Here is a 12,142-nt window from a genome sequence, read left to right as displayed (position 1 = left end):
ACATTTAAAGATTTGTAAGAACTATTACTTAGGCCTACAGGAACAAATAAAAAAAATGTTACAGTGTATATAAGTTTCACTGTATAAGTGCCATAATTAGCTTTTAAACCTCATGCTTACTCTAATAGCTTATTTTTCAAAAGCCTTAGAAGCCCATGATGTTGTTTGTGTTATGCGCCGCCTGCGTCTTCTTAAAGGAAACACACTGATGCGGTGCAGATTAGGTTTCCATGGTTGGAAAGAGAATAATCTAATTTCCATAACCCGCTTACAGATATCATGGTATGGTAGATACTTATTATCCGGAATCCCCTCTTGCTCTGGTTCTGCAATCAAGAGTTCAAGCTTAATGGAGTCGCTGTGAATTATGTAAAACGGAAGCTTTGATCTTGTTTTGTTTTTAATGATTAAACCAGGAAATTAGGTTGAAAACAGACGCGGCAAATCGACACAGAAACATGTTTGTGAAAGCTGTGTGTTTTGTGAAAGTGCAGCCGGTTTGAGATACTAACCGTGTTCCGTGTTCCCTTTCATCAGCTCTGGGCCGTGGTATCTCACAGAGCATGATTAGCGTAAGCGTGGAATCCACACGGCTGGAGGCTGCGGGGCGAGCTTGAAGCCTGAAGCGCATTCATCAACGTCCCTGGCAGGGTGCACCTTTCTCAGCCTCACACCACTCAGCTTGCAGTCCTCTCACTGGCCCTGTTTTCTTCTTTTTTTTCTTTCATTTTACTTTTTTTTTTTCACAAGCCTTTGTGGTTGTATTTTTTTCTTCTTCTTTTTTTTTTTTTTAGGAATGTTTATGAAGAGATCTCACCCATCCTATTTTATATCAGTTTTTACAGTGCTGCATTTTTTGTGGTGGCACAATGTGTTGAATCATGTCTCAAACTGCTGCATTCCCAAAATGTGCTACGGGAAATGTTTTGCCTATCTCTAGCTCTATATACGTTTCCTCCTTTTGCACAACAATCAGGCTTGATGACATTCAAGTCAATGCCTTTTTGCTTCATCTCCCCTCAGTCTTCTTCCAGCAGGTAAACAGTAACAAAAGCAGGTCCTCCTAGAATCGTCCCTCAGGTTTGAATATGTAATCACTCTTAGATCTCAGACATGAAAGACTTGCATACATCCTCCCAAAATGCCCTCTGAGGTGCCAAGTTCTCTTTCACATAGTCGAATGTAGAGCAGAGTAGAAAAGTTTGTCAGGAAATGATAACTCATGATGAGGCATATCTTAAAAGAAGAGTCTTAGATTAATTTCTGACTTTATAAAAGTATGGGTTTTTTTTTTCCATCACTTTCTTTAGAAATTATCAGTTAACTTTTTTATGGGTTGAACATTTTTTGAAATCAAATTAATTCTTCTAATATAAATAAATAAATAAATAAATAAATAAATAAATAAATAAATAAATAAATAAATAAATAAATAAATATAATAGGGTCTTGGTTCAAATCTAAAAATCTTAGGGCACGCTACCATCTTTGAAGTGAATGGCTTCGAATAAGATTTTTTAATACCAAACCCAGTTTTGATTCATTTGTTTCCCCATATAGTGACATTTTGAAAAATGTCACTATATGGACATTTTTCAGGGCCTCAAGTTAACTCTGAGGACTAATTTGTGCCACAATCAAGTATGGACTGCTAGTTTTTTATTGTCTTTGTCTCCATCTAGTGGCGATAAAAGCGACAGCAGCTACTAAAACTCCCACAGAGTACTGCAACATGTTCAAAATATTAATCCGCCCGGAAAACTAGTTCCCAAACATTATACGTGCTTATGTCTTCATAAGTCTTTATGTAAAGTCTCTGTTATGGTTTTTTAAAAGAAAGACATTACTAACGACACAATATTTAGTTATAAGGCATATTATGAGGAGGAAAATGAAATCGAAGTGGCGTATTAATATATGTTTCATTGGAGTACTTAAGCAAATTAGGAGCAACATTTAGTCTTTTCGATTCTGGATGTGTTCTGCGTGAAACGTTTCTGTTTGCGAAGAATTATTTAAAAAGTAAGTAAACTTTAATAGATTAAAATAGACAAACAAAAAAAACATACTGACAATGACCAAATAGCTTTCTAAACGAACTTTCCTGCCGAGTTTTTTTTTTAAAGTATTTAAAAATTTGTTAATCTTCAATAATCTGTCTAGAAATGTGTTAAATCAAAAATATGTTTGAAATAACGTACAGTAATGTACAGTAAATGTATGTTTATCTTTTTATTTTTTATTTTTTCCGGTTTCCAAAAATTAGCTTGCACCTGTTGAGCTAGCAGCAAGTTAACCCTTAGGCCTTCGTCTCCCTTCAGGACCCATAGTTTTCTCTTTGTATGCGACTCATGCTAGTGCGCTTTTGTTCGTAAAGTACATCAAGTTGTTCGTTAGTGTGCTTTGAAATTCCTCATCCACAATAAAAGAAAAAGCGAAAGAAATCCTCTTTTTCCACTAGCAGTTGTGCCGTTGCAGAATAACCGACAATGACCGGTCGTGCACGAGCAAGATCAAGAGGCAGAGCACGTGGCCAAGACACGGCAGCGCCCGGAGCGGTAAGTTTCACTTCATTTTCTAAATACACGCTGCATTGCTGCCTTCTTTTGGCATCCAGGCCATCTTTAGTCGAGACCCATTCAAAGGACTCCATAAAAAAATATACTCAGCTGGTTAAGCTTTACAGTGTACACGTTATTTAGAAAGTGGTCCATAATATGAAACTTGTAAATATAAACTTGAACATGGCTTTGAATATGTGAAATGTATTCCCATTTTGGTTGGAATAAATAAAAACGTACTAATATATATATATATATGTATATGTGTGTGTGTGTATTTGTGCATACAAGTTAAGAAAGTTAAAAATTCACATTAGTACTGGAGAAGTTGTGACTGAAAATCTTACAATAGCTCCTTAGATTGTGTAGCATATTGTAATTGATGAATAACCTTGTATGCATGTTTACAATGCTGGTATTAAAATAGAAGTGGTTTTTGATGGAATCCACACATTGTTGGCTATTTAAGCACATTTTCACAAATCAAATGACTTGATTTTTCTTTACTTATTGTATACAGGTATGTGAATACAGTAGCTATTAAACCTGGCGTCTCCAACTCCAGTCCTCAACAGAATTTGAAACTTTTATTCTTTTGGTCTTTTGCAGACCCAGGCCCATGAGGTGGCACCAGCACCTCCCCCTCCAGCAGAGGGCGAGCTGGTTGGCCGAGGCAGACAGAAGGGCGCTCCCGGAGCCATAGCCAGAGAAGGTGAAATGAAGTTTGTGGATGCTGGAAATGGGGGATAAAAATGTAAAAAGCATATGGGAGTCTTTAACTTTTGACAGATTACTAGGACTTGTTTGCAATAATGGCTATTGTACAATTCAGTCTATATTTACAGTGCATCTGGAAAGCTTTACTTTTTTCACATTTGGATAAAATGTGGATTTTTCCCCAGTTGCACTGTACTCTGTATTAACTTTCAGTTTTATCCCACTGCTTTTTGTTAACAGTCTAAATTCTGTGAAAAGCTGTTCTGCAGATCTCAACTGGATTTCAGCAAGTGAAGCTTGGGGAACGAGGCGGACGCCGACGGGACTTTCATGACACAGGAGTATACACCAGACAGGCGATGGAACATGTGAAGGAATCAAAGACTGGTCAGTCCTTTACCACAGACATTTACTGGAATGTGTGTGTGAGAAGAATATTGTAAAGGTCATATGTGGGCACACTCCTACAGGAACAACCGGTGCCACCATCAAGTTGACTGCAAACTACTTCCGGATCCTGTCTCGCCCTCAGTGGATTCTTTATCAGTACCACGTGGACTTCAAACCTGCAATGGAGTCGCGGCGCCTGAGATCTGCCCTCCTCTTCCAGCACTCAGAAGTCCTTGGTACAGCTCGGAACTTCGATGGCGCTCTGCTCTTCCTGCCTCACAGACTGCACAGCAAGGTACAGAATGAGTTTTTTCAGCTCTACCTCCAGCACCTCCTCCAGATGTTTTAATGGTTTTTAACTGGGTTAGCCTCTGCAGATCTAAAAGTTTAAACCAACTAATAGAATATTTCAGATTTCAGTAAAATGGTTAAAACGTTTCTGCTGTCATCTGTCATGTAAAGGAAAAGAATGTGCTCTCACAATAATATTAAATAGCTGTTGTCCTATTTTTGCAATTTTATGAGCTTTCTGTTTATTTGATTATCTAGCTTGGTTTTTGTTTTTTTTATGATTTGTTGAATTTTTAGGAGACTGTCCTCTATAGTGAGACGAGGAATAAGGAGAAGGTTTTGATAACCGTCACCTTGACAAACGAGCTGCCACCCACATCACCAGTGTGCATTCAGTTTTACAACCTCATCTTCAGACGGTAGGTCAGAGGGGTAAAATAACATCAGGAGCCTCGTTGAGAACTTGTAGTCGACTCATTTATTGCATTGAATTTCACAGGATCCTGAGAGTTTTGAACATGCAGCAGATTGGACGCAACTACTACAACCCCAATGAGCCACATGAGATCCGACAGCACAAGTATGTTGGTTATTTGTTTTGCTTACGTTTTTTAAAATCAACATGTTTCAAGATTAGTAAAATTTTTATCAGTCACAATACAATCAACTGACAAGAGCAGAGCAGATGTTTTGTCCTTCAGTGGAAAATGTTGTCTTTTAGTTAATGCATGTTTAAAGAAACTAAAAGCTGGTCGACCAATAAGAAGAAAAAAACTACTGTTTGCAGGTTGTTGGTTTTAAAGTTTCTTCCAGATTTGTGATCACCAAGGCTTTTTTAAATTTTGTTTTGTTTTCAGATTAACAATTTGGCCGGGGTACTCCACCACCATCCTCAATTACGAGTCCTCCATCATGATGTGCACCGACGTGAGCCACAAGGTGCTTCGTAGTGAGACGGTGCTCGACCTCATGATCAACCTGAGGCAGCAGTGTGGAAGAGAACGCTACACTGACATCTGTGCCAAGGAGCTAATTGGCCAGATCGTCCTCACAAAGTAAGACCCGACACATCCTTGTAGTTGTTTCCATGTTTTTAAGTGCCTTCTATTGGAATAAATATAAATATCTTACACATATTCCAAGACCTGCTTTCTACATAATGTTTTTCATTTTAAGGTACAACAACAAAACCTACAGGGTTGATGACATTGCCTGGGATCACACTCCCAACAACACTTTCACTAGAGGAGACACAGAAATCTCTTTTAAGAACTACTACAAGAATGTAAGCAATAAAACACAAAATGCTCTTGGTTGGTGCACATGCACAATGACTAATGTAGACACGAGTCAGTGTCTTACGCGCCTGTTTTGATTTAAAGATGCAAGTTTAAAACACCCTGATTCTTTTCCTTTCCACACTGTATCTATTTTTTTCCATAGCAATACGGTCTGGACATCCATGATGTGAACCAGGTGCTGCTGGTTAGCCACGTGAAGAAGATGGGCCCTGCTGGAGCGCCCCCTCCTGGCCCGGCAATGCTCGTGCCAGAACTGTGCTACCTCACAGGTGGACCTGCTATATAGTCACTTTTAAGCTGCAACAATAGAAAAATGCATCGCTTCATTTGTTACAGGAGTGAAAATGTATTTGCAACTATCTAAAGCTTCATTGACTGTTGGCACAAATGTATTTCAGTGTCTGTTGGCCGTGCTGCATAATGTTGGGTAATTGAGTAATTCATGAAAATTCTGCTGAGTTTTGATTAGTCAATTTATATTCAAAGTAGCCCTGATGTAATGTTGAATATGTAAAAAGTGAATCATATTTTACAGGGTTGACTGATAAGATGCGGAATGACTTCACCATAATGAAGGAGTTGAGCACCCACACCAGACTGAACCCAGACCAGAGGGAGCGGCAGCTCAACAGATTTATAACCAGCATTCACAAGTAGGTGGAAATAAATGACTGAGTCAGCTTACATGCTTTATGACCACATCAAACATTGCAATAATTCCAAGCCTTAAAAAAATGTAAAGCTATTTTATAAAATTGCCTTAATTCTATACCAGTATGTTAATATTTTAATTGAAAACCACAAATTTTGTCAGCCTTGCAAACATGTTCTCAAACTTAGTTTCTTTTACCTCTAAGGAACGCTGATGCACAGTCGGAGATGTCAAAATGGGGACTCAGCTTTGACGAGAAACTTCTGAACCTGACTGGCAGAGTCCTTGGAGGAGAGAGGATTTTCCAAGGACCAAGATCCGTGTGTTCCCAATCCAGAACTTTGACCTTAGAATCGATTGAATTTATCCTGAGTTTATGTATCGCTATTATATCCTCTAGTATGATTACAACCCCCAATCAGCTGACTGGTCCAGAGAGATGCGTGGGATACCTGTGATAAGTGCTCCCCCACTGGACAACTGGCTCTTGTTTCACTCTCGCCGCAACAGCAACGAAGCGCAGTCCCTCCTGCAAACTCTGCACAAAGTCTCCGGGCCCATCGGCATCCGGATGCAAAGGCCTATAATGTGAGTGCAACACTTTGTAAATGTTCCTACTTCAGATTTCCATCCATCACATTTTGTTCCCTCTAAAATGTGGTATAGCTGTTAATTTTTGGTGGCAATAAACTAGATTTTTAACTATTAATATGTTGCAAAGTAAGTAAGACAATTTAGTTTCTTATTACTTTTAACCTAGTTTTCCTCCTTGTACAGAATTGAGTTTGAAGACAATCAGCTGTCTCTCCTCAAAGCTCTGCAGCACAACGTGGGACAACAGACTCAAATGGTTTGTTCTGGAATAAGATGAGATATAACTTTATTAATTCCCCATAGGGGATCTTATACATTTGCTTATCTTCATCTTATACAATCTGAATGCAGAGCATATGCTATGTGACTACAGACGATAGCAACCCTGTTTCTTAAATACTCTTTTATTAGACTTTTTAAGTCCGCTGCTGGCAAGTGTTGTAAAATTTGGCATTATGTAGACTGCAAATAATTTTAACGTGAATGTTTTTGCATAAAGTATTCGGCACAGTACTACTCCATTAAACTTGCATTGATACAAATTTTAAAATGTGAAAATCTTCATGCTAACATTTTTATATCTTTGACTAGAATAGTTAAATTATTTTCCATTTTCTAACTTCTTTTTTGTAATTATAATTTCTAGGTGGTGGTTGTCCTTCCCAACAGCAACAAGGACAAGTACGACAGCATTAAGAAGTACCTTTGTTTGGACTGTCCGACTCCCAGTCAGTGTGTGGTGGCCCGCACCCTCAGCCGACCTCAGGCACTCATGACTGTGGCAACCAAGATCGCCCTGCAGATGGCCTGCAAAATGGGAGGAGAGCTGTGGAGTGTGGAGATCCCTGTAAGTCCGGGAACATTTTTGACATTCCTGCCTCTTGATTTCTTCATGTTGCGTATTTCCATTCTTAGCTCTCTTATTGATGTGTTGATGGGGTTTATGGTTTTTCTTTCAGAAACATTTTTAATTTGAGTTTTAGGTAAAAGTAGTTCAGTGGTTTTAGTGCTTTGTGTTTAAGATTAGCATTAATATTTAATAAGACTATTTCACTGAATGACCAAAGTGTGATTCATGCAGCTCAAACAGCTGATGATTGTGGGCATTGACTGCTACCATGATACGTCTGCTGGGAAGCGGTCCATCGGCGCTCTGGTGGCAAGCCTCAACCCGACCATGAGCAGGTTAGCAACCGCAACACAGACTGACCCAGCTTTATCATACTCATAGTTCAATTGGGCTTAACATGCACTTTATGGCATTGAATAGGTTGTTTTAAAGATGCCTTAATCTTTGATTTCAGTCATTTAGCAGCATTTTGCCTTTTATTTTTCTCCAAGATGGTACTCAAAGTGTGTCCTGCAGCACAAAGGTCAGGAAATAATGGATGGACTGAAAATGGCCCTGACTGGCAAGTTTCTTTTTTTCTGCTCAACACCTTTCTTCTGTACTGTATAAAACTTGTTAAAAGAAGACTGCCCTTTTTCACCCAGGTGCCCTGAAAGACTACCTGAAGTTCAATAACTGCCTGCCATCTCGCATCATTGTGTACCGGGACGGAGTAGGAGACGGCCAGTTGCAAAGTGTCGTCAACTACGAGGTGGCTCAGATGATGGACTCGATCAAGTCCCTGGGGGAGGACTATGAGTAAGTTGGCTAAAAAGATTTCCTCAAAAGCTAATGCATTGTTCATTTGGAGGTACTAAACAGTGTTTCCTCTGTTGAACTAATGTGTCATGGTTCCTACATAGTTTGTTTTGAATGGTATATTTCACAGATCTGGTTTATCACAGCAACATTTCCTGCATACAATAAAACCTGGCCTGTGTTCTTTGTGTTTATAATGAGCTTCATCTCCTCATTGTAGGCCCAAGCTGAGTGTGGTGGTGGTCAAGAAGCGCATCAGCAGCAGGTTTTTCACCATGATCGGCGACAAGTTCACCAACCCACCACCGGGTACCGTCATTGACACGGAGGTCACCCGTCCAGAGTGGTACGATTTAACTGTCCCTCTAGGCATGTATTGATGCTGTAGCTAGAAAATAAAACAAACTGTACTTTTCTCCTCACCAGGTACGACTTCTACATCGTGAGCCAGTCTGTCAGATCTGGAAGCGTTTCACCCACTCACTACAACGTCGTCTACGACACCAGCGGACTGAAGCCTGACCACATGCAGCGGCTCACGTACAAACTCTGTCACATGTACTACAACTGGCAGGTGGGCAGGTTTAGAAATGGACTAAAGGATTGTTCAGGAGAAATCATATTTGGATATTTTTTGGAGAAATAGCCTGATAGTTGAAATAATTTCTCAGCCTAATCAAGTTGCTCTGGTACAGCTAAGCAGCATTCAGGTTAGTTTAAAAAGAGATTACACATCTGGGTGTTCCTGCCAGCTCAAGCTTTGATTCAGCTCTCATGTTGGATAAAACTGGTTCAGGTTTTATCTACCTTAAGTTGGATAAAACCCAAACCCATTTATTCCAGGTTCAGGTAATTATGGCTAAAACAATCTGCCCAAACATAATATATTCTTACACCTATAAAGTAATGAAGCTCATGCTAAATCTTGCATATGATTAATCTTTTATTAAATGTCTGAAATTATTTATTCTTTGCAGCTCATGTTTGTCGTTCCTTCTCGTTTGTGCTTCAGGGAATCATCCGTGTTCCTGCTCCCTGCCAGTACGGCCATAAGCTGGCTTTCCTGGTTGGGCAGAGCATTCACAAGCAGCCCAACGTCAAGCTTGACGACTACCTTTTCTATCTTTAAAGGACCGTTGTTGTTTTGTCACCCACTCAAGTTTCCTATAAGAGTGTGTTATTTTGTTGGAGAAAAGCAGTTTGTATGTGGTCCTGCATATTATTGTTGTGTAATTAAGTTACACAGTTGGTTTTTTTTGTGTGCGTCTGTGTTTAAAAGAAACTGTCAAGAGAAACTGCTAGAACAGTACAGTTCAGAATTAACGTTGGTTGTTAATAAATGTTCAGACATTTTGGTGTTTGTAATCTGTCATTTCAAGACAAAACACAAGCATTTAAAAATATTAAATTTATTTATCTTTTTAAAAAAGATTGCACATGCACACCCACACAATAATTTGTAACCATCAGTATAGGCTGATAATTTCTTCTCAGAAAGCTAGCACACGATTGCAGACATAATATGCTCTTAAAGACACCATGGGGAAAGCTTGCACTGTCTGATAAGAAATTTAAATGTACAAAAAAGGCAGTTTGAAAATCAAGTATAAACATTTAAAAACAATTTTACAAATGGACAAAGTACAAAAAGAGTTGCAGTCACTCAAACAAAAGCAATGTCTGGACATGGTCTATAAAGAAGGGATGATCATCAGTTTGCTGTAGATTATCATTGGCTGCTTGGCCGAAAATTGTAAGAAAGTTAGAATGTTTTGCATACATTCTTTTTTTCTTTTTTTTTGGCAGTTTAACTCTTGTATATAGAAAACGGGCTCAACTTTAAATGTGCTGGAGGATGAGATGGAGAAAACGGCACGAGAAGATGGGAGGAGACGGACTGATCAGCTCATGCACAAAGTCGGACGTCTGCACAATCCTGTTTGGGCAGCTCGGATAATACATTGGCTTTCAATTCTTTGTACATTCACTACATTAAGGTGTAGATATCTGAATATATATTGACATACATACAGTACTTGTATCCTGCAGCAATGGAATTTGAGACGTACAACAGGCATTAACAGACTGGTGTGTAAGAAAAACACAGGTGGAGAGATGGAAGGGCAGCATAGAGGTAGCCTTGTGTCTCATAGTTTACTGCTGTTAAGTAACTAAAACCTACAGTCCAACGGTGGCATGCAGGAAATCAACTGCTGCACAATGATGTTAGTGCTAATGTAAAAAAAAAATCAATCCTAGGGGTTCATTTGTCAAACTAATCCTATTATTTTTGCACTGCATCAATATGGTGGCACAATTTGACTAATCAGTCTAGAATTTGCTATGAAGGGAGGATTATTTATTTTAAACGACAACATGGGAATCTGACAGCTCTGTAGAAAACAGGACTCACCCTGCATATCAAGTTAGGAATAACGTCTGCAAACGCCAAGAAAAAAAAAATGCAACTGCTCGACATATCACTAACCATTGTGCGATTATAAGGCAAATACATGGAGGTTTGATCAACAGGTATTTACTGCAGAGACCCTGTAGTAGATACAGAATGTGCTTGTTTTCTAAGTCTGTGGGGGAGGAGAGGCATGCCGCTGCCACAGCTGTTGAAATGGAGCAGAAGAGAGACTTTTTTTTTTTTTTTTCCGCTGATTTGTCCGTATGCTGCGTGCCCCAACTTTAAACAACGAGCCCCGACACCTTTTTGCGTGTCCAGGAGGGAATGTGCTGAAGTAAAAAGCACGTAAACCTCATGTTCAACCTGCTGCTCTCTTCCAGCTCCAATCCACACGCTCCACGTGTTGCATTTGATTAAATAAGAACTCCAAGCTGTAATCTAGCCCTCGTTTTTGTTTTTGTTTGTGACATTCTGCTTTCTGAATGCAGACACACAACTCTGACCTGCGTGATTTTTTTCCCTTCTTTTTTTTTCTTTTCTATAAAATGCAAGGCTTTGAGCCTGTGCTGAACGCTCAGGGCTCTGTCCTCGCAACCAGCCGGAGACGTGGAGGTACACGCAGCACAGCACAATGCGTCTTCCAACACTTACAGGTCATGGGCCCATAATATGAAATGCGGTATCGAAAATATGGAGTTTAAACCCATAACAAAATACAAATAGTCTAATATACAACAGATGTAAAAGAATAAAACATTTGCTAAGCTGGCAAATGCCACCTGTGCACCGTTTTTCATGTTTGTTTTTTTTTTAATTCTTTTTTTTACAATATAAGTGGATGCCACTATTTCCAAAGAATTATCTTACAGCGCCAAGTCTTTGTAATAGTTTCTTCCCTTTGGAGAGCAGTCCCCTTTTCTTTTTGGAGGAGCATATGTCCATGGGGGCCCTGAAGGGACTGCAGGGCCCCACGGTGGCGGGGCCAGAGTCGAGGATGTGTGGACGCACTGTGGGAGAGGGTGCTCTTCTGTGCGGACCCGATTTGTCCAAAGGAACCTAATGGAAGACCCGTAAGGGACAGTTGAGGGTGTTAAAAAGCCAACCGTCTCTCACACCACAGTCACTACTCCCCCACCTTAAGTCTTAAGTCCTTTCTGTCTCTGCAGGGCCACCATACAGCTCTTAAGTCTACCTCCCTGGACGCTGTGCTGCGCACTTGGACAAACATCCCCCTCTCCCTCCCGCCCCCTCTGCCAGGTGAGATTTATTGTTGATGTCGCTATAGAAACACATCACAATTTAAGGATGGAGTTAACTAACGTTCACATAAAGGTGAGATTTTCTCAAAAAAAAAAAAAAAGACTATGGAAGAACAAACAGATTTACATTTTGGGGCATATTGATATCACATTCACTTTCTTGCCTCTTAAATATAAATATATACTGGTACAACTGAGATACAAAGATACTACTAGTCACCATTACTGTTCTGTAATCATGAGCTAAAAGGCTCTTTTCAATTGCACTTCAGAAGAGGAGACGTTCGTCGAGGCGAACTCCAATTTGCAGTGCAGT

The 12,142-nt window shown here is 39.6% G+C and overlaps 2 protein-coding genes across 11 annotated transcripts in view; one reads left to right on the top strand and one right to left on the bottom strand.

The window, feature by feature from the left end:
* The first annotated feature begins 1,920 nt into the window (after positions 1-1,920).
* On the top strand, positions 1,921-9,507 carry piwil1 (piwi-like RNA-mediated gene silencing 1). Of its 3 annotated transcripts, none has more exons than XM_008417453.2 (21): positions 1,921-2,022; positions 2,462-2,558; positions 3,171-3,273; positions 3,537-3,665; positions 3,749-3,963; positions 4,257-4,378; positions 4,459-4,539; positions 4,817-5,014; positions 5,136-5,244; positions 5,403-5,529; positions 5,796-5,913; positions 6,118-6,232; positions 6,313-6,500; positions 6,690-6,762; positions 7,153-7,353; positions 7,588-7,691; positions 7,848-7,918; positions 8,001-8,154; positions 8,375-8,500; positions 8,581-8,728; positions 9,167-9,507. In XM_008417453.2, the coding sequence occupies exons 2-21, from the start codon at positions 2,490-2,492 to the stop codon at positions 9,281-9,283; spliced, it is 2,568 nt and encodes an 855-aa protein (XP_008415675.1). In that variant the 5' UTR covers positions 1,921-2,022; positions 2,462-2,489; the 3' UTR covers positions 9,284-9,507. The 3 variants fall into 3 exon arrangements, with proteins under 3 accessions (XP_008415675.1, XP_008415676.1, XP_008415677.1); XM_008417454.2 differs by having other exon boundaries at positions 1,931-2,022; positions 2,465-2,558; XM_008417455.2 differs by having other exon boundaries at positions 1,950-2,022; positions 2,479-2,558.
* Positions 9,508-9,946: 439 nt separating this feature from the next.
* The window catches only part of rimbp2b (RIMS binding protein 2b), a 92,680-nt gene continuing 90,484 nt past the window's right edge, over positions 9,947-12,142 (bottom strand). For 5 of the 8 annotated variants that reach the window (XM_008417456.2, XM_008417458.2, XM_008417461.2 and 2 more), the window contains one exon: positions 9,947-11,623. In XM_008417456.2, coding sequence (XP_008415678.1) covers positions 11,426-11,623 — 198 coding nt within the window. In that variant the 3' untranslated portion in view covers positions 9,947-11,425. Of the gene's footprint in view, positions 11,847-12,142 lie in introns of all 8 variants that reach the window. The other 3 variants (XM_008417463.2, XM_008417465.2, XM_008417464.2) reach the window with 2 other exon arrangements.

Source organism: Poecilia reticulata, linkage group LG9, assembly GCF_000633615.1.
Source record: "Poecilia reticulata strain Guanapo linkage group LG9, Guppy_female_1.0+MT, whole genome shotgun sequence".
Taxonomy (NCBI): domain Eukaryota; kingdom Metazoa; phylum Chordata; class Actinopteri; order Cyprinodontiformes; family Poeciliidae; genus Poecilia; species Poecilia reticulata.
The sequence above is the reverse complement of the archived record's forward strand: the minus strand, read 5'-3'. Positions and strand labels throughout refer to the sequence as shown.

Bases quoted from the DNA above. Each gene is read 5' to 3' on its own strand.
- piwil1 (XM_008417453.2), top strand. From the start codon at position 2,490: ATGACCGGTCGTGCACGAGCAAGATCAAGAGGCAGAGCACGTGGCCAA. The intron at 3,666-3,748 runs GTCAGTCCTTTA...ACACTCCTACAG, and splicing joins TGTGAAGGAATCAAAGACTG to GAACAACCGGTGCCACCATC. The intron at 4,540-4,816 runs GTATGTTGGTTA...TTTTGTTTTCAG, and splicing joins CATGAGATCCGACAGCACAA to ATTAACAATTTGGCCGGGGT.